General features: G+C 67.0%; 3 protein-coding genes across 3 annotated transcripts; 2 read left to right on the top strand and 1 right to left on the bottom strand.

Moving 5' to 3' along the window:
- The first annotated feature begins 135 nt into the window (after positions 1 to 135).
- On the top strand, positions 136 to 6803 carry TARS2 (threonyl-tRNA synthetase 2, mitochondrial). Its single transcript, XM_084303129.1, is given in 19 exon segments — positions 136 to 366; positions 461 to 648; positions 798 to 921; positions 1304 to 1425; positions 1515 to 1632; positions 1723 to 1787; positions 1912 to 1990; positions 2099 to 2245; positions 2365 to 2463; positions 2760 to 2926; positions 3040 to 3202; positions 3289 to 3426; positions 3857 to 3934; positions 4074 to 4174; positions 4643 to 4744; positions 5466 to 5499; positions 5501 to 5548; positions 5665 to 5779; positions 6604 to 6803. Coding segments are annotated over 19 exon segments (2097 nt in total). The 5' UTR covers positions 136 to 306; the 3' UTR covers positions 6753 to 6803.
- Positions 6804 to 8120: 1317 nt separating this feature from the next.
- Positions 8121 to 13905, top strand: ECM1 (extracellular matrix protein 1). The gene is given in 9 exon segments (XM_084303131.1): positions 8121 to 8233; positions 9376 to 9447; positions 9958 to 10286; positions 10918 to 11280; positions 12306 to 12380; positions 12382 to 12423; positions 12425 to 12528; positions 13504 to 13591; positions 13705 to 13905. Coding segments are annotated over 9 exon segments (1281 nt in total). The 5' UTR covers positions 8121 to 8187; the 3' UTR covers positions 13867 to 13905.
- Positions 13906 to 16202: 2297 nt separating this feature from the next.
- On the bottom strand, positions 16203 to 20987 carry MCL1 (MCL1 apoptosis regulator, BCL2 family member). Its single transcript, XM_084303468.1, is given in 4 exon segments — positions 16203 to 17623; positions 17985 to 18232; positions 20285 to 20778; positions 20780 to 20987. Coding segments are annotated over 4 exon segments (1008 nt in total). The 5' UTR covers positions 20929 to 20987; the 3' UTR covers positions 16203 to 17506.

Below are 20987 nucleotides of genomic sequence, written 5' to 3'. Positions count from 1 at the left end.
GCGGGACCACAAAACGGAGGCGTTTGAGGGGGATCCGGTGCAATTTGGGGCAGTTTTGAGGTAAAGCTGGAGGCGGGGACTCAAAATGGCGGCGTTTTGGGGTCGGGCTCCCGCGGTCCTAAAACCTTTGGGGACCCCCAGAAGGGGCCCAGCCCCCGGTGGCGGCCGGGCTCGGGGCCTGAACCGGGGCCTAGGCCCGGACCGGAGCCGGGGGCTGGGGTGGGAGCGGAGCCGGGGAAGCTGAGCCCGCCCCGGGGACGGCCCCGGCGTCCTCCCGCTGCCGGAAGGGGCGGCCCAGGCCCCGCCATGCCGCCGGCCCTCACCGGGGGGCGGCTGCTGCTGGGGGCAGCCCCTCGCCGGTACCGGGTGCGCCGAGCCCCGTGTTCGGGGTGTGGGGGGTCCCCACCGGGGGGCTCCCCCATCGCCCTGACCCCCCTTCCCCCCCGGGTTCTCCCCGCAGCCCCAGGTCGCCGAGCGGCTGCGGCTTTTCCAGCGGCTCCAAGAAGCTCGGGAGAGGAGGGCTGGGGGCGATGCCGACGGGGGGAGCCCCCCAGTGGGGACCCCCATCCGCATCGCCCTGCCCGGGGGGCGCTGCCTGCACGGCCGGGCCCTGCAGACCACCCCGCGGCAGGTGGCCGAGCAGTTGGGGTACGGCATTGGGGGGGTCCCCCCTTATCCCCCCTTGTCCCCCCTTATCCCCCCTGATCCCCCTGGGTCCCCCCGGTTCCCCCGTCCCGCTGCCGGGCTCCTTTCCCACCCCCACTCCATTTCACGATGTCCCCTCCTTGTCCCCGCAGGTCGGGCCTGGCCGCCTCGGTGCTGGTGGCCCGGGTGAACGGGGCCCTGCGGGACCTGGAGCAGCCCCTGGAGGATGACACCGAGCTGGAGCTGCTCGACTTCGCCGCGCCGGAGGGGCGGGCGGTGAGTGGGGGCTGTGACGTGGCCCCCCAATATCCCCCAGTGCCCCCGCGTCCCCTCTGTGCCATCCCAATCCCCCCTATTGCCCCCCATTGTCCCCACATCCCCCATTTCCCCCACCATGGCCCCCATGTCCGCCCCCATTGCTCTCCGTGTCCCCCCTAATCCCACATTCCCCCATATCCCTCACCACCTCCATGTCCCGTGCCCCCTGGGCTTCCCCCGATAGCCCCCAAGCCCCCCACACTCCCTTTGTCCCCCACATTCTTCATGCCCTTGGTGTTCCCGATGCTCCCCACGCTTCCCGTGTCCCCCACCACACACCCTGTGTCCCCCGTGCTTCCTGACATCTCCCGTGTCCCCCCGTGTCCCCCTGTGTCCCCAGGCTTTCTGGCAGTCCAGCGCCTTTGTCCTGGGAGCGGTGCTGGAGCAGTTCTACGGAGCCACCCTCTGCAGCACCGTGGCCACCGAGGATGGCTTCTTCTGTGACGCCCACATGGGGGACAGGTACGGGGCCTTCGGGACATGGGGGGCGATGGGGACGGTGCCCTGTAGGATCCGTCCTCACATCCCTAGCTCATCCCCGTGCCCCGCAGGACGGTGCAGCGCAGCGAGCTGCCGGCGCTGGAGGACGCCTGCATGGCTTTTGCCCGTGCCCAGCATCGCTTCGAGCGCCTGGAGGCCACCCGCGAGCAGCTGGGGGAGCTCTTCAAGGTGAGACCCCCTCGGGTGTCCCCTCCCTGAGCACATCCCGCTCGGAGCTGGCAGAAACCTCTGCCACCCGCCTTGCTCCCCCCCCCCCAGCACAACAGCTTCCAGCTGCAGCGGATCCAGGAGGAGGTGACGTCCCCCACGGCCACTGTCTATCGGTGAGCGCCGGGTGTCCCGGGTGACATCCGTGGGCTGCTCGGGGCAGGGCGGCGACACGGCCGCCTGCTGTGTCCGTCTGTCCGTCATCTGCTGTGTCCGTTTGTCCCTCCGCCGCCCTCGCAGGTGCGGCCCGCTGCTGCAGCTCTGCCGCGGCCCCCTCCTGGGGCACACGGGGCTGATCGGGGCCCTCCGTGTGCTGACGGTAAGCTCAGCGGGACGGGGGACGCGGGGCCGGTTGGGGACCCAGCCATCCGGGTTCCCTGACGCCGCCCGCCCCCCCCCCCTTTTTTGCTCCCTTCTCTCCCCGCAGAGCTCGGCGGCGTTTTGGGGGGACCCCTCGGAGCGCCGCTCGCTGCAGCGCGTCGCCGCCGTCGCCTTCCCCAGCACCCAGCAGCTGGAGGCCTGGCAGCAGGCGCAGGACGCGGCCGCTCTCCGCGACCACCGCCGCATCGGCCGGGTGAGCCCTTGGCAAAGGCCAGGATTTTGAGCCCTGGAAAAGAGCCCTGGATTTTTGGGGGCTCGGATGCCGGCGTCCCCAGCGGTGACGTTTTCCCCGACCCCCCCCCCCCCCCGCAGGAGCAGGAGCTCTTCTTCTTCCACAAGCTCAGCCCCGGCAGCTGCTTCTTCCTGCCCCGCGGCGCCCACATCTACAACGCCCTCGTCGACTTCATCAGGGTACGGCCACAAAACCTCCCCCGAGGCCTCGGGCTGTCCCCTTACCCCGCCGCCGTCACCGTCACCTCCTCCGGGAGCCGCTTGGGGACGGGGCTCTGCCTCTGCCCGGCTGCGCCCCGACCCCCTGGGCCCCCCCATCGTGGTTTTGTGGCGGACTCGGTGGCGTTAGGTGCACGTTCGGCTGATCTCAAGGCTCTTTTCCAACCTCAAATATTCCGTGAACGCCCTCGCCTCGCCGTGGGGGGGCCGTGCAGCTCCCCCAGGGCTGGGCTGACGTCCCCACCGCCTCCCCGCAGAGCGAGTACCAAGCCAGGGGCTTCTGCGAGGTGGTGACCCCCAACGTCTTCAGCCCGCGCCTCTGGGAGCTGTCGGGGCACTGGGAGCACTACAGCGCCCACATGTTCTCCTTCAGCGCCGGCGCCGAGACCCTTTCCCTCAAACCCATGAACTGCCCGGCCCACTGGTGAGCCGAGCGCCCGGGGCTGAGCGCGGGGCGGCGGGACGGGGCTCGGCGGGGCTGACACCGCGTCCGTCCGTCCCTCTGTCCCTCCGTCCGTCCGTCTGTCCCTCCCCAAGCCTGATGTTCGCCCACCGGCCCCGCTCGTGGCGGGAGCTGCCGCTGCGCTTGGCCGATTTCGGGGTCCTGCACCGCAACGAGCCCCCCGGCTCCCTGACGGGGCTGACGCGGGTGCGGCGCTTCCAGCAGGACGACGCGCACATCTTCTGCACCCTGGAGCAGGTGTGGGGCGGCCCCCCCCCCCCCCCCCCCCCCCCTCCCAAACCCCTCCCCAAAATCTTTTCCTGCTCACGGCTCCCTCCCCGCAGCTGGAGGCCGAGATCGGCGGCTGCCTGGACTTCGTGCGGACGGTCTACGCCGTGCTGGGCTTCTCCTTCCGCATGGCGCTGGCCACGCGCCCCGACGGCTTCCTGGGGGACGCCGCGACCTGGGACCGCGCCGAGCAGGTGGGGACGAGGGCTACGTGCCACCAGGAGCTGGCTTTGTCACCGCATCCCCCCCCCTCCTGGCTTCGCTGTCGCATCTCCTGCGTGCTGCGTGCGTCACCTCCGTGCCCCGAACCTCCTGGGCGTCCCCTCCTGGCTGTGCCCTCGTTGTTGGGTGCTGTCTGCGGTGTCCCCCTGTCCCGTGCGCGGTGTCACCTCCCCTGCTGTCACCTCCCCTGCGTCAGGTCCCCTCCATCTGCCCCCCTGCCCCGCGTCCCGGTGTCCCCATCCCACCCCCGCCGCCTCCCCGCACCGCATCCCCGGTGCCCCCCTTCCCACCTTCACCCCCCCCTCATCCTCTGCATCACCTCCCAGTGTTCCCAGTGCCCCCCCCCCGCCACGTCGTGCCCCCTCCTCACCTCCCCGTTTGCCCCCCCCCCCCCCCCCGCAGCAGTTGGAGCGGAGCCTCCAGGATTTTGGGGAGCCCTGGGAGCTGAGCCCGGGTGACGGCGCCTTTTACGGCCCCAAGGTGAGCGCTGCAGGGGACGGGGGGCGCCCAAAGGAGCCCGTGGGACACGAAGGGGCCCTTTGGGACCCCCCAGGTCTGCGAGTCGGGGTGGAGAGAGCTTCACTTGCTGGCCCCCCCCCCCCCCCTGCTTTTTTTGCAGATCGATATCCGGATTCAGGATGCGCTGGGGCGGCATCACCAGTGCGGCACCATCCAGCTGGATTTCCAGATGCCCGAGAGGTTTGGGCTGGAGTACGCCAGGTGAGGGGGGGTTTGGGGGGGAATTGGGGATTTTGGGGGGCAGGATTTGGGGGTTTGGGGGTAGGATTGGGGATTTTGGGGGCAGGATTGGGGATTTAGGGGGTAGGATTGGGGATTTAGGGGGCAGGATTGGGGATGGGGAGGGGGATAGGGGTCGGGAGGGGTGCTCAGAGTTGGGGAAGTGTTTGGGAACGGGGACAGGATTGGGGACGGGGGGGTGTTGAGGGTGGAGGGGGCAGGATTGGGGACGGGGGGGCTCAGGGTTTGGCGGGGGGGGGGGGCGCAGCTCAGGATTGGGACGGGGTTGAAGGAATTGGGGCCGTCAGAGGGATCAGGGTGGGCAGGGAGGGGATTGGGGCCATGTGTGGGGTGGGGAGCTCAGGGCTGAGGCTGTGCTGGGCACTCGGTGCCCCCCTGCAGCCCCCCCGGTGCTGCCCCCACCCCAAAAATCCCTCTGTGCCCCCGCAGTGCCGCCGGGGGGGCCACGAGGCCGGTGCTGATCCACCGCGCGGTGCTGGGCTCGGTCGAGCGCATGGTGGCCGTGCTGGCAGAGAGCTGCGGGGGCAAATGGTGAGGGGCTGAGGACCCCCCCCCCAAAGTCCCGGGGCATCCCAATCCCCTTGGGCAACCCCAAACCTTAGGGGCACCCCCAAATCTTAAGGACATCCTAATCCCTGGGACACCGTAATCTGTAAATGCACCCCAAATCCCTGGGACATCCCAATCCCCTTGGACACCCCCAAAACTTTGGAGCACCCCCAAACCTTAGCGACACCCCCAAACCTTAATGACACCCTAATCCCTGGGACACCCTAATCCATAGAGGCACCCCAACCCCCTGGGACATCCCAATCCACTTGGACACCCCCAACTCCTTGCAGCACCCCCAAACCTTAGGGGCACCCCCAAATCCCTGGGACACCCTAATCCCTGGGACACCCTAATCCGTAAATGTACCCCAAATCCCTGGGACATCCCAATCCACTTGGACACCCCCAACTCTTTAGAGCACCCCCAAACCTTAGGGGCACCCCCAAATCTTAAGGACACCCTAATCCCTGGGACACCCTAATCCATAGAGGCACCCCCAACCCCCTGGCCCACCCCCACCCCTTGGCCCACCCCCATCCCCAGACCACCCCCAGCAAGCCCCAGGGGCCCCCAACCCATCCCCAATTCCCTCAGCACCCCCTCTACCACCTCCCCCCTATCCCCCCCGATCCCCCCCTAATCCCCCCCATCCCCCCAAACCCGAGGGACCCCCCCTCACCCCCTGTGCCCCCCCCTGCAGGCCGCTGTGGCTCTCCCCACTACAGGCCATGGTGGGCCATGGTGATCCCACAAGCACCCGACTCCGAGGGCTACGCCCGCGAGGTGAGCACGTGTCCGCCCCCCCAACGCTGTGTCCCCCAGTGTCCCCCAGTGTCCCCCAGTGTCTCCCAGTGTCTCCCAGTATCTCCCAGTATCCCCGCTGAGCCGGTGCCCCGCAGGTCCACGCGGCGCTGCGTCGGGATGGCGTGGCGGCCGACCTGGACGCCGACGCGGGCTCCACGTTGAGCAGGAAGATCCGCCGGGCACAGCTCGCCCATTACAACTTCCAGCTGGGTAAGGGGGCTCAGGGACCCCCCCCCCACGGTCCCTAAAATCACCCCCGGTGTCCCCGTCCCCCCCCCTCCCCGTTTGCTCCGGGTACCCCCCCCCAAGCGTGGGAGCGGCTGCGCTGAGTCAGTGGTTCCCGGCCGCCCGCCCGCCCCCGCATCCTCCTCCCGACCTGGAAGCTGAGATTTGGGGATTTGCGGGGTGGGGAGGGCCAGGAAGCGGCGGTGGGAACCCCCCCCCCCACCGTGGGATTCCTCCGGGAATCCTCCAGGATTCCCTATGGGGTCGAGTGGGGGGGGCCCCACGCGGGTGCGGGGTGCGGGTGCGCAGCCGGCAGGGGGCTCTGGGGGCTCACGGGGGGGGCACGCACACACGGGGGGGGCCCAGACACGCAGGGGGGGGGCACACAAACATTGGGGGGGGGCCCCCACGCGTGGGTGGGCTTGGGGGTGGCAATGGGGGGGGGTGGCACACGCGTGGGTGCATGCACGAGGGGGGTGCCCACGGGTAGGTGCACGAGGAGGGGGCGCCGTAAGCGTGCCACGGGTGGGGGGGGGGTGCAGAAAAGCGACGTGGGTGTGCAAGGTGTTGGGGGGGGGGGCCCCAAAAAGTGTGGGGGGGGGCACCCACGGGGCGTGGGCACAGCCTGGGCGTGAGCGTGTGTGCGCACGGGGGCGTGGGTGTGCACAGCGCGGGCGTGTGTGCATGCCGCGAGGGGCACCCCCCCCCTGCACCGCGAGGGAGCCGGGGGGCCACCGTAACCCCAAAAACCGCTCTCTAATCCTTCCCCCCCCCTCCTCCAAATTTTTTGTGCCCCCCCCCTCAAACAGTGGTGGGCCGGCGGGAGCAGGAGCGCGGCACCGTCAGCGTCCGCACGCGGGACAACCGGCGGCTGGGGGAGCGCCGCCTGCCCCTGCTGCTGCAGCGCCTGCGGGAGCTGCGGGCCGCCCGCGTCCCCAACGCCGAGGAGCTCTTCTGACCCCCCCCGTGCCCCCCCCCAAAAAAATAAATCAAAAAAAAATCATTAAAACGCTGCAAAACGCTGCCGGGCTGGGTGGTTGCGGGGGGCGCCGACCTCATCCGGAGCCTCCCCGGTGATGTGAGCAGACCCCCAGGGTCCCGGGGGGGGGGGGCAAGAAGCCTGTCCCCCCCCCCCTCATTTTCCATTTGCACACTTGTGCCCCCCCCCATTTGCACAATTGTGCCCCCCTCCCCATTTTCACCTGCGCCCCCCCCATCTCTAACCCTGCACCCCTCCCTTTGCACACCCGTGCCCCCCACCCGCACGCCACCACCCCCCCCCATCCCCAAATCCCCCCCCCCCATCCCCTTAAACCACCCCCCCCAGCCTCTAAATTCCCCCCCCCCCAATAAAAAAAAAAACAAACAACAACGTCTGGGTCCCCCCCACCCTGACGCCTGTTGCCCCCCCCCCCCCCCCCCCAAACCCGGACGCCTTTGCCTGGGTTTTCCCCTACCCGGGGGGGGGCCAGGGGGGGGTTGCGCAAACCCGCGTCAGCCGGCACCCGTTGGGCAATCGGCGGGGGGGGGCCTCTGCGGGCACTGACCCAAAATTTGGGGTGCCCCCCCCCTTCCCTGTGCCCCCCCCACGATGCTGGGAGCGGGGTCAGCACCCCAGCGGGGTGCGGGTGAGCCGGGGGAGCCCCTCTGTGCCCCCCCCCTATTTCCAAAGTGGGGGGGGGGAATTTTTTTTGGGGGGCCCCCCCCCACATTCTTGGGGTTAAGGGACGTGACCGAGGTCGTGTGACCCGGGGGGGGGTCACCTCCTTTGTCCCCAAGGTGTTGTTTTTTTTTTGGAGGGGGGGACACGAGGCTGAAGCCACCCCTAGGACGGGTTTGGGGGGGGGTCCTGCTGCAGGTGCCCCCCCCCCCAAGTCCCCAATCCCACCGCCCTGTCCCCGTGCCAGTGCCCAAAAAAGAGGGGGGGGGGGGGGGGTGAGTCACCGGGCGGGGCATGGCCGAAACGGGGCAAAAACCGCAAAAATCCGCCCCGCTTTGACGCAGGGGTCCGAAAGGCGAGGAGGGGGGGGGGGGGAGAAAAAATGAGGGGGGGGGGGGGTTGTTTGGGGCAACTGGTGAAGGGAAGGGGGGGGCACCGCGATGCCCCCCAGTACTCCCAGTGCCACCAGTAAGCCACCGGCCAGGCCGGTTGTGCCGGTGGCCCCTGGCTTTGACCCCACAAGGCCGCGGCCAGGCCCTGCCCGGGGGGGGGGGTGCACCCTTGGGTGGGGGGGGGGGGGGGTGAAGGGGTGAGGTGGGGGCCAGGGTGCCCCCCCCCGTGGCCCCCGCCGCGACGTCAGGGCCGTGACTCAGCCCGCGGGGATGAGGCCCCGCGCCGCCCCGGCCCTACAAAAGGCGGAGGAGCCGCCGGAGGCCCCACAGCGCCCGCCGCCATGGCCGCCTTCGGCCTCCTCCTCCTCCTCCTCCTCGGCACCGCCGGTGAGTCCCGCGGCCGCCACCCGCCACCACCGCCAGCGGGGCCGGGACGGGACTTGGGGACAGGGGGGGGGACGGGGACACCCTCAGGGTGAACAACCGGGGGTGTTTTTTGGGGGGGGGGGTGTCCTCCTCCTGGTAGCTGGGGCGCTGCTGGGCTACCTGGGAGCCTTCCCTGGCTACCTGGGGCACTTTGGGGCTACCTGGGGACCCTCCCGGCCACCCCGGGTTCCATCCCCAGGCATTTTTTGGCCACTTTTTGGCCACCCCAGGTCCCCTCCCAGCCACTTGTGTCCCCTCCTGGCCACCTGGGACCCCTCCCTGGCCACCTGGGGCACTTTTGGGCTACCTGGGGACCCTCCTGGCCACCCAGGTCCCCTCTCCAGCCACTTTCTGGCCCCTGTTTGGCCACCCCAGGTCCCCTCCCAGCCACTTGTGTCCCCTCCTGGCCACCTGGGTCCCCTCCTGGCTACCTGGGACCCCTCCCTGGCCACCTGGGTCCCCTCCCTGGCCACCTAGGTCCCCTCCTGGCCACCCAGGTCCCCTCCCCAGCCACTTTGTGGCCCCTGTTTGTCCCCTCCCAGTCCCCTCCCAGCCACCCAGGGCCCTGCTTGGCCACTCCCGGTCCCCTCCCAGCCACTTGTGTCCCCTCCCGGCCACCTGGGACCCCTCCCTGGCCACCTGGGGCACTTTTGGGCTACCTGGGGACCCTCCCAGCCACCTGAGTCCCCTCCCCAGTCACTTAGTGGCCCCTTCCGAGCCACTTTCTGTCCCCTTTTTGGCCACCCCAGGTCCCCTCCCAGCCACTTGTGTCCCCTCCTGGCCACCCAGGTCCCTCCTTGGCCACCTGGGACCCCTCCTGGCCACCTGGGTCACTTTTGGGCCACCTGAGACCCTCCCTGGCCACCTGGTTCCCCTTGCAGCCCTTTTAGGGTCCCTTCCCCATCCCCTCCGTGTCCCTGCCCGGCCCCCCATGTCCCCCCCCCGGCATTAGGGTCACTTCCCCTTTTCCTACCCCGGTCCCCGCCTGCCCCCGCCCTACCCCCGGCTGCGGGATGGGGGGGGTGGGGGTGAGTTTGTGGGGTCTCTGCCGGGTGGTGGGGGGGGGACGAGGGCTGTGCTCACTGTCCCCCTGTCCCCAAAAGCGGCCCTGAAGCCCCGCCACCCCGTGGCGCAGGAGCAGCTGATCCCACAGCATCCCTATGACATCGAGCAGGGTGAGTGGGGACGGGGGGCACTGGGAGGGGGGGGGGACACATATGGGGACACAGGGGCAGGGATGGGGACGGGAATGGGAATGAGACAAGGGGTTGGGGGACGCAGGGGGGGTTCCCAGCGATGGGGACATGGATGGGGGGTGACACGGGGATGGGAGGTGACATGGGGATGGGGGGAGGACATGGGGATGGGGGGTGACATGGGGATGGGGGAAGGACACGGGGACTGGGGGAGGACACGGGGATTTAAGGGGATGGAGGGGACAAGGGGACAGCTGGGGTATGGGGGCAGGAAGGGACAGGAGGGGACAGGAGGACATGGGGCCAGGGAAAAAATATGGGGGGGGGGGGACACCTGGGACCACAGGGACACCCAGGACCGGGGTTGGGGGGGGTCATGCATATAGGGTTGCCATTTTGGGGTGGGCAACGCGTGCTTGCAACAGGGCCGCATGCCCACACACCCCCCCATCCCCTTGTGTCCCCCCCTCCTTGTCCCCGTCCCCGCAGTGATGCAGGAGGAGCTGCCCCCCGGGGTGGTGGACGCGGCCAAAACCCCCCCCAGACCCCGGGCGCCATCGTCCCCGGATTCCATCGACGCCTTCGGCGCCTCGTCGTGGGGCAGCACCTTGGAGGGTTTCCCCCCGGCTTGGCCCCTTCCCGACGCCTTGGCCCGGCACTGCCGCGCCCCCACCCTGCTGCCCCGAGCCCCCCGGCCCTCGTTGCCCCCCGCCGCCTTCGCCCACCTCCGCCGGCAGGTGGAAGCCCTCGACGCCTTCTGGCCTCGCCTCGACGGCTGCTGCCGCCGCCCGGCCCCGCTGCCCTGCGCCCGCCGCGCCGTGAGTCCCGACCCCAAACCCCTCCAGTGGCCCTATATTGGGGTGATCCCGTCCGACCCCAAATCCGGACCCCAAACCCTTCCGTGGACCTATATCAGGGTGATCCCGTCCGACCCCCAAACCCCTCCATGGCCCTATATTGGGGTGATCCTGTCTGACCCCAAATCCGGACCCCAAACCCCTCCATGGCCCTATATCGGGGTGATCCCGTCCGACCCCAAATCCGGACCCCAAACCCTTCCGTGGACCTATATTGGGATGATCCCGTCTGACCCCCAAACCCCTCCATGATCCTATATCGGGGTGATCCCGTCCGACCCCAAATCCGGACCCCAAACCCTTCCATGGCCCTATATAGGGATGATCCCGTCCGACCCCAAATCCGGACCCCAAACCCCTCCATGGCCCTATATTGGGGTGATCCCGTTCTGACCCCAAATCCGGACCCCAAACCCCTCCATGGCCCTATATCGGGGTGATCCCGTCCGACCCCAAATCTGGACCCCAAACCCCTCCGTGGTCCTATATTGGGGTGATCCCGTTCCGACCCCAAATCCAGACCCCAAACCCCTCCGTGGCCCTATATCGGGGTGATCCCATCCCTATTGTCCCGTTTTCCCCCCCCTCGCAGTGGACCGATGTCCTGGACACCTTCTGCGATGACGAATTTGGGGTGAAGACGCGCCAGTTCCACTGCTGCCGCCGGCACGGGGCCGCGCGGCGCCGCTGCTTCACCGACGCCACCGCCGCCGCCACCGCCGCCACCCACGTCACCCAAGTGACCGAGGTGACCGTCTGGGACGTGGCCCACGAGCCTTCCTTCCCCCCCGGCGAGCCCACGGCCGCCAACATGGACAACATCTGTCACCTGCGGGGGCTGCGGCCCGGGCCCCGCGGCCTCCCCGGGCCCCGCGCCCGCTTCCACACCCGCCTGGAGCGCGACTTCGGCCGCTGCTGCAACAACGGCACCAGCCTCGAGTGCGCCCGCGCCGCCGTGAGTGTCGGGGGACGGGGACATGGGGTGGCGTGGGTGTCCCAAGGGGTGACATGGGTGCTCTAGGGGGTGATGTGGGTGCTCTAAGGGGTGTCATTGGTGTCCCCAAGGGTGTCCTGGGTGTCCTGGGGGTGGCATGGGTGTCCCCAGGGGTGACACAGGTGGCCTAGGGGGTGATATGGGTGTCCCCAGGGGTGACACAGGTGTCCTGGGGGTGATGTGGGTGTCCTGGGGGTGACATGGGAGTCCCAAGGGGTGACATGGGTGTCCTAGGGGGTAGCATGGGTGTCCCCGGGGTGGCATGGGTGCCCTAAGGGGTGACACGGGTGTCTTAGGGGGTGACATGGGAGTCCCAAGGGGTGACATGGGTGCCCTAGGGGGGTGACACAGGTGACGTGGGTGCCCTAGAGGGTGTCGTGGGTGTCCCCAGGGGTGGCATGGGTGTCCTGGGGGGTGACGTGGGTGCCCTAGGGGGTGTTGTGGGTGTCCTAGGGCGTGACATGGATGCCCTAAGGGGTGACACAGGTGACGTGGGTGCCCTAGGGGGTGTCATGGGTGTCCCCAGAGGTGGCACAGCTCTCTTGGGGGTAGCACAGGTGTCCCGGGGGGGTCACACGGGTGTCCCAAGGGTCCTGGGGAGGTTGCACAGGTGTCCCAAGGGGTGACACGAGTGTCTTGGGGGTGGCACCAAAGGCGGGGGGGGGGGTGACACAGATGTCCCGGGGGGGTGCCACAGCTGTTTGGGGAGTGTCACTGGTGTCCCGGGGGTGTCACTGGTGTCCCGGGGGGTGTCCCAGGTGTCCTGGGGGGGTGACACTGGCATCCTGATATCATTGGGGTGGCGGGGAGGGGGACTTGACATTGTCCTGAGGGGGGGCTCCGGCTGTCCCAGGAGGGTCCTGGGCTATCTGAGGACCCCAAGTCCTTGGTGATGGTTGGGGGGGGGGGTGTCCCCATGGTGCTGGTGGCCAGGATGGGGACGGCCGAGGACAATTCCCCCCAACCCCCGTGGCCCCCCCCCACAGTGGCAGAAGGGCCTGGATCGCTACTGCCGGGAGGAAGGGGCGGTGAAGATGGGTCAGCACCGCTGCTGCCAGCGGGGGGGGGGGCCGTGCCCGCAGCCGCTGCTTCGCCGCCGCCGCCCCCCCACCCTGCCTACGACCGCGAGCTGCACAACGTCAGCCTGGCCCGGCTGGGCCCCGCCATGCTGCGCACCCTCTGCGGCCCCATCAGGCTGCTCAGCAAGAGGTGGGTGGTGGGGGGGGGCACCCATAACACCGGGACACCCCCTCCCTCACCCCATAACCCCGGGAACCCCTCCCCATAACCCCAGGACCTCCTCCACATAGCCCCAGGACGCCCTTCTGCCCCCCCCCCCATAACCCCGGGACCTCCCCTCCCTCACCCCATAACCCCAGGACCCCCTCCCCATAACCCCAGGACCCCCTCCCTCCCCATAACCCTGGGACCCCCTCCCCATAACCCTGGGACCCCCTCCCCATAGCCCCAGAATGCCCTTCTGCCCCCCCCCATAACCCCGGGACCCTCTCCCCATAACCCCAGGACCCCCCCCCCGTAACCCTGGGACCCCCTCCCCATAACCCCAGGACCCCCTCCCCATAACCCCAGGACCCCCTCCCTCCCCATAACCCTGGGACCCCCTCCCCATAGCCCCAGAATGCCCTTCTGCCCCCCCCATAACCCCGGGACCCTCTCCCCATAACCCCAGGACCCCCCCCCCCCGTAACCCTGGGACCCCCTCCCCATAACCACAGGACCCCCTCCCCATCACTCCAGGCCCCTTCCGACATCTCCCTGACCCCCCCCATAGCACCAGGACCCCCTCCCCATAACCCCGGGACCCCCCTCCCCTCTCCCCATAACCCTGGGACCCTCTCCCCATAATCCTGGGACCCCCCCCCAACATCTCCCTGCCCCTCCCCATAGCCACAGGACGCCCTCCCCATAACCCTGGGACCCCCCCCATCTCTCCATCCCCCTCCCCTAAAAATCCCTGGGTCCCCCCCCATTTCCCCCCCAAAAAACCTCCCAGGGACCCCCCCCATTTCCCTTCCCATCCCCCTCAGGACCTTCCCACGCCCCCCAAACCACCCCCCAAACCCCTCATCCCCCACCCACTGAATGAACACCGGGGGTCGTGGCTGGGGGGGGGGGCAGAGAGGGGACACGGGACCCCCCCCCAAAATTAATGCCCCCCCCCAGACGGCCGGTACCGGAGCTGCTGGAGGCCGTCACCTCCTCCTGCTGCGCGTTGCCCCCCGAGGAGCAAAGCCCCTGCGCGGAGGAACAGGTGAATATTATTTTGTGGGGGGGCCAAATTCTTGTTTTTACCCCTCCCGCCTTGATGACCGTCCCCCTAATTAATGAATTAATTAATGAATTAATTAATTATCTCCCCCGCAGCTGTCCCAAAGCATCGACGAGCTCTGCGGCTCCTGGCGGGACCCCCGGGCCTGCTGCTCGCGGGGGGGCCCCGAACGGCACCGCTGCTTCGCCGAGCGTTACCTGGGGGGGGTCCCCTTGGCCGCCGCTGTGCCCCCCCCGGCCCCCAACCACCCCCAGTAGGGCCCAGGGGCAATAAAAGGACGCGAGGCCTCAACCTGCTGCCGGGGGGGAGTCGTGTTTTGTTTGCGGCTGGGGGGGGATTTGGGGGTTTTTGGGGGGGTGTTTTTGGGGCTGGGGGGGTGTTTTTGGGGTTGGGGGGGGTGTTTTTGGGGTGTGCCGGGCGTGTGCGTGTTTGTGGGGTGTCGCAGCGGGGTTGGGTCCCGCTGTGTTTGTGGAGCGGGGTGCGCCCGGGCCCGCACCCACGCGTGTCCGGGGCGGGCCCCGTGGGGCCCCCCCCCCCCATGGCGCCGCTGACCCCAACCGGATCCCTCCCAGTCCTCCCAGTAGCCCCAGTGCCGGCCTCCCAGTAGCCCCAGTACCCTTCCCAATCCCACCCCATGTACAGCGAGCTCTTGGGGGGGATTTGGGGGATTTTGGGGGGGTTTAGGGGGATTTGGGGAGTTTCGGGGGGGTTCGGGGGGGGGTTGGGGGCACTTTTGGTAGTTCCAACCCCCCCCCCCAGTCAAAATCTGGCTTTGCAGAGCACTGGAAAAGGTGTTTGGGGGCACCAGTGTTCCCAGTGCTCCCAGTGCCCTACCCCACCCCCCACCAGTGCTCCCAGTGCCCCCCCAGTGCCCTGCAGCCCCTCCCAGTGCTCCCAGTAGGCTCCCTGGAGCACAGCACCCTCTGCTGGGGGGGGCTGTCAGGGGGTGATCCTGCCCCCCCCCCCTCCTCCCCCATTGTGGCCCATGTGTCCCAGTATGGGACACCAGTACGGAACACCAGTTTGGGACACCAGTATGGGATACCAGTAAGGGACACCAGTAAGGAACACCAATAAGGGACACCAGTACAGGATACCAGTATGGGACACCAGTATAAAACACCAGTACTGGACACCAGTATGGGATACCAGTAAGGGACATGGGACACCAGTTGGGGACACCAGTATGGTACACCAGTAAGGGACACTGGTATGGGACACCAGTATGGAACACCAGTTTGGGACACCAGTATAGGATACCAGTAAGGGACACCAGTACAGGACACCTGTATGGGACACCAGTATAAAACACCAGAATGGGACACCAGTATGGGATACCAGTAAGGGACACCAGTATGGGACACTGGACACCAGTACAGGACACCAGTATGGGCTTTGGGCCACCAGTTTGGGCCACCAGTACGGGACACAGAAGACCAGTATGGGCCACCAGTTGGGGACACCAGTACGGGACACTGGACACCAGTACAGGACACCAGTACGGGATTTGGGACACCAGCTGGGGACACCAGTATGGGCCACTGGCCACCAGTTGGGGCCACCAGTACAGACTGGGCTGCCCTCCCCCGCCCCTCCCAGGAGCTGCAGGCCCCGCCCCCCGACGCCCCCGTCACGTGACCGCTCCCCACGCGGTCTCGCGCGGGTGTGGGGGGGGGGAGGGGCGGGGGACGTGGGGGGGGGATGGGCACGGGTTCCTGGAAGCGGTCACGTGAGCGCGCGCCATTGGCTGGCGCTGTTGCTGGGCGGGGCCGGGCAGAAATAGCCCAGCTGGGAGGAACGGAGGGGGGCGTGGCCACGCCCCTTCCCGGAAGTGCCGCGTTTCCATGGCAACGGGGGGAGGCCGCGGCCTAGCGGGGCCTGCACCGGACCCGAGGCCTGCACCGGACCCCGAGCCCTGCACCGGGCCGGGCCCCGCCGCCCCCCTCAGCTTCCCCGGGGCCTCCTCTGCTCGAACCGGGGCCCGTGAGCGGCTCCCGAGGCCTCAGGGCCCAGCTCCGGAGGCCTCGGGGCCCTCCCCGTTCCTGTGGGCGGTTCCCGGGGCCTCAGGGCCCTCCCCGCCCGCTCCCCATCCCCCCCCCGGTACTTCCGCGGGCGTTCGCGGAACGCGGCCGGGCTTCTCCGAAAAGCCGCGGGGCAGGGGAAGCTCCGCTCCCTCCCCCTCGGTTTCCAGGAAGGGAAGCAGGAGGCTGAGGCCCTCCCCGCAGCCCCGAAAGCCCGGCTGCAGCTGCAGGGCCCCGCTGCGGGGCTCCCCCCAGCAGCGAAAACCGAGGCGGCCGCCGCTGAGCCCCCAGCCCGAGTCCAGCGTGGCCAGAGCCTGGTGGCTGCAGCTCCTCCACCACCCCAGCAGCTCTCAGAGGCAGCCGCTCGTGGATTTTCCCCACCTCCGAGGAACTTCCCGGCTGGGGAAGGCCTCGAGAAGCAAAGGCAGGGTCCTGGGGGGTGGTTTTCTGCCAAGGGGATCCCCAGGGCAGCAGCAGCCGAGCTCCCTTACAGCAGAGGAGCGCTGAAGGCCCTTGCTCTGCTCGCACACCCCGCTCCTTTCCCAGGAAAGGGCAAGTTCCATGCCAGGGGATCGAACAGAAAACATTTATTGGCAGAACTAAGTGCTTGCTCAGCACACAAGCAGGCCTGGCGAGCGCTGCCCTCCAGCTCCCCGCTCAGGCTTGCGTGGGGCATCGCTCAGGCTGCAGGTCAAGCACCGTAGGCACCTTCTCTCCCCTCTCGCTTGCTCAGGGCCCCGTTCTGCGAGGCTGAGCTGCCCCAGGGCCCGACCGATCCACGGCTGGGGCTGGCCCTGGTGGAGGCACCGGGTTTTGGATTCTGCTGCAGAAGATTCACATTCAAATACCAGCTTCGCTCCACTCCCTGCTTACGGGATCAAGATTAGAAGGGGAGAGAAGGAAGGAACTGATACCAACTTCCCCATCTACTCGAAGGAGCTAGAAAACCCCCCAAAAAAAAAAAAGGGAGATAAAAATAAACAGGAACACCAAGTGTCGCCAGCAAGCTGTGGGCACAACGTGAGCCCCCCAGGCTGCTGCTCCTTGGCAATTTGGCTCGGGTGCATCTCTGAAGAGCTCACTCGGCGTCGAGGCTGAAGGCTTTGCTACAACCACACGAGGGACGAAGCACGGCGTGCCCGTAAGCAGCTCCGTCACGCTCAACCCCCCTGCCTCTGCACTGCTAGCTCAGTAAAAAAATGTACATATCCTACAGCTTGGAAGTATTTACAGCTTCTTTACAGCTTTCTCCGCCCCATGGCTCTTTTTTTTGTTGTTGTTTTGTTGTGTTTTTTTTTGTAAATACCCACAAAGTGCACTCCCTATTTTTAACCTGCCTGCGGCGCAGCGAGAGCAGTCAGACGGGGCAGCAGCTGCCTGCGGTCACCGCGCCGCGCCGGCCCCGCTCCGCCGCCTCCCTGCCACCTGCTGCCAGCCCCGGGGTGGCTCCGCTCCTTCCCGAGGCGGCGCCTGGCTCGCACTCGAAGCTCTGACAGAGGAGCTGCTCTCCCCAGGAGCGCCAAGCTCTGAATATCTCGCTCCCACCACGCCAAGCCCAAGGGGCTTCAGTCCGGGCGAGGCTAAAAACTCCGGGGTAAAACCGAAGCAGTCCACTCGGGCTCTCAAACCGAGCCCGTCGACCAAACTTCTCCCGCTTTCTGCTCCCAAAAGCGATAATCCTCATGGGTCCCCTCGCAATCCGACCGGCGCACGCCTTCCTTCGGAGGAAAGGATTGCTCGGGGGAGGCCTGGGGGTTCTCCTGGGGGGTCGCTCGAGTCTCAGCTTCAGAAATACGCCCGCAGGAGGAAGCTCGCCAGCTCCACGACGCAGAGCCGGGCCACCCAGAGTTCCGCACCTCTGCGGCGTGCCGGGGGTTCACCGGATCATGTAGGCCAAGCTCGCTCCCAGTCCTGCCACTCCCGCGAACGCCATCAGCACGTTCCTGATGCTGCCTTCCAGGTCTTCCACTCGGAAAAAGTCGACGAAACCCTCCTGGGGGGGGGGAACAGAAGGCAACAAGGCACCGTCACCTCCCTGCCACGGCACTCCCGGAGCCGCCACGGCCACGGGGAACCCCGCACGGCTTCGTTTTGGGGCCGCCACCGCCTCCTCCCGGGTGTAGGGCTGCGTTTTGGGGTCAGGGCCGCCCCGAGCAGCTAGGGGAAAGGCGTTGCTGCCTCCCCGGCGCCCTGGCTGTGGTTTTAACTGGAACTGTGACTCATCCCGCGTTCCGCTGACACACGCGGCTGTCACCCGGCGGGGGTGAGGGCGATAGGAAAAGATCGAATTGTTCCAAAAGAAATAATAAATAAATCAAAGGCTGGCGGGGCTGGGGCCGGGCGGCGTGACTCACCCAGCCTCCCTGGCTCACGAGCCACTCGCGCTTGGACGAGACGAGGGCGTCCGTGATGATCCTGGCCAGGGAGCCGATGCTTTTCTCCTGCTTGACGCTTTTCAGGTGCCTGGCGACGAAGGCGCCGAAGGAGATGAGGGTGACGACGCGGCCCCAGTTGGTCACCCCGTCGCTGAAGAGGTGGGCCGCCACCTCACCCACGGCCTGCAGGTCTTCCTCCTTCTTGATTTCCAGCTTCCGAAGCATTCCTGCAAGAGAGGCTGGCTCAGAGACTTGCAAAAAAAAAGAAAAAAGCAGAAAAAAAAACAAAACACTTCTAGATATTCCCCCACACACCCCGTGAAGGCTCTGGGGGGCCGGCCCCGAGGCTTGGCACCGGCGTGAAGGTGGGTGCAGCGAGCGGAACCACAAAAATTCCCCGGCGCGACCTGCGGTGCCCCCCTCCCTCATGAATAAGCAAACAAACCCTTCCGAAACCGAAAGGCAGCGCTTGTTATTGCTCAAAGCCGCAGGAAGCCTCCCTGCAGCCAGTTCCTTTTCTGCACGCACGAAGGGAACGTCCCGAGTCCTCAACGGCCAGCTCCCGGTGACCCCCGTGCTCCCCCCCTCGCCCCCCTGAGCGTGGTTTCCTTGCCAGCACCCCAAAAATTTGGCCGGGATGGTGAAACCCCAAAAATCTCGCCCAGCAGGGTGATGAGGGAAGGGGTGGGGGCCGGCTCGAAACCCTTTGCATTTTTTAAAAGTGCAACATCCTGCTGCGGCAGGGGCGGCGTCTCGCCGCCAGCTGGCTCGGGAGCTCGCTTCTGAGTTGGGTGAAACCAGCCCAAAATGGTCAAATCTCCCCCGTCCCCGTGGAGCTGACCCCAAAGGGTTGGTACGTGCTGGTCTGACAAAAATCCCGCTGCTGGGTTCTGGGAAAGCAGCCCCAAAATGGTCGGTTCCGCCCCGTCCCCAGGGGCTCGCTTCCGAGTTCCACAAAACTGACCCAAAATGGGCAGTTCCCACCGCTCCCCGGGGACTCGCCTCTGAATTCCATGGAACTGACCCAAAATGGTCAGTTCTCGCTGGTCCCTGAGAACTCGCCTCCGATTTCCACAAAACTGACCCCAAACGGTCAGATCTCGCCGGTCCCTGAGGATTTATGGCTGAGTTACGTTAAAAGGACCCAAAACGCTTGGTTCTTGCTGGCCTTAAAAAGTTTCACTTCTGAGCTATGTGAAACCAGCCCAAAATGGTCGGTTCTTCCCCATCCAAGGGCTCACTTCCGAGTTCCACAAAACTGACCCAAAATGGGCAGTTCTCAAAGGCCTCCAAGAATTCAACATCCGAGTTCCACGAAACCACCCCAAAATGGTCAATTCTGCCCGGTCCCCAAGGACTCGCCTCCAAATTCCACAAAACCAGCCCAAAATGGTCCGATCTCCTCCATCCCTAAGATTTTCTCCAAGTTAAGCAAAACTGGCCCCTTTTGGTCGTTTTTTTTCCGGTCCCCGAATTGCTCACTTCTAAAATCCACAAAACCGACCCAAAAAGACCCATTCTCACCGCTCCCCCAAAACTCGCCTCCAAGTTCCAAGAAACCAGCCCAAATTTCCCCGTTCTCGCCGCTCCCCCCAAAAACTTGCGTCCGAGTTCTGGGAAGCCTCTCCGAAATTTCCACTTCTCCCCAAAAAACTCGCCCCAGAATTCCAGGAAACCCGCCCAAAATTACCCATTCTCACCACTCCCTAAAAAATAGCCCACGAACTGCAGCAAAACACCCCAAATTTGCCCAATTTCCCCCCCCTCCTCCCCATGGACGAGGGGTTACCAACACCTCCGCCACCTGCTCACCCGGGACCACCGGGGCTGAGTTTTTTGGGTCTATTTCGGGACCGGATGAGTGGGATGGGGGTGGAATTTTTTGGGGTGGATTCCGGTAAAACCACCGGGCTCGGGGCCAGGAGCGCGGGCGGGCCCCGTTTAATCGGTAACCGGGTTATCAGCGCCCTGCAGCCCCGGCCAGTTTCCAACCCCCCCCATTTCGGGCAAAGTTCACTTTCGTTTTCGGCCGTTTTTAACGCGCTGGGCTCCGGGGGGGCCCTCCCAGCCCCCGGTAGACCCCCGTTAACCCCCGTTAAACCCCGTTAACCCCTTGTAGGCCCCAGCAGACCCCCGTTAAACCCCGGTAGAGCCCAGTAAACCCCCGTTAAACCCCGGTAGACCCCCGTTAACCCCCTGTAGGTCCCAGTAGACCCCCGTTAAACCCCGTTAACCCCCGGTAGACCCCGGTAAACCCCCGTTAAGCCCCGGTAACTCACCTTGGAAGGCCAGCTCGTGTTTCTCCAGGACTCCGTCCCCCACCCTCCTCAGCGTTTCCAGCGCTTTCTCCATCACTCCGTCCCCCGCCCCCCCGGGCCTTCCCAAAAGGCCCGGAAAAAACTTTTTCAAGCCCGGTTCCGTTTCCCCCGCCGCTTCCCGGAGATACCGGAGGATCAATTCCAACGAGTCCTGCCTCAGCTCATCCGCGGGTAACTCCGGGGGGGTCCCCGGTAGAGACCCCCCCCCATCTCCTCCTCCTCCTCCGGGCCCTCCCAGCTCGGCCTCGGGCTCGCAGCCGTCCAGCTCCTCCTCGGGGCTCCACAACGGCGGCGACCGGGGAGCGGCGGAGCCAATCAGCGAGCGAGGAGCGGCGGCGGAGCCAATCAGCAGCGAGCAGGGGGCGCCGCGAGCCGCCGGGAACCGGGAGCGGGGGGGGGCGGCGGCGGCGGCGTGAGGGGAAGGGGGAGAGGAGGAGGGGGAGGGGGGGGGGGGACGGCGGGGCCGGGGCCCCCCCCGTTGAGACCGGGCCTCCCCCTCCTCCTCCTCCTCCGGGGCCTCCTCCTCCGGGGCCTCCTCCGGGCCCGGTGCCGCCGCCGCAGTAGAGGTTGAAGCCGATGAGGGCGTTGCGCGGCAGGGCGAACATGGCGCCTACCGGAGAAGCGCCCCCCCCCCCCGCCCCCACCGGGCAGCGGCTAAACGGCT

Source organism: Netta rufina, assembly GCF_964035555.1.
Source record: "Netta rufina genome assembly, chromosome: 29".
NCBI classification, from domain to species: Eukaryota; Metazoa; Chordata; class Aves; order Anseriformes; family Anatidae; genus Netta; species Netta rufina.
Note: the sequence above shows the minus strand (reverse complement) of the source record. Positions and strands in the feature narration are given on the sequence as shown.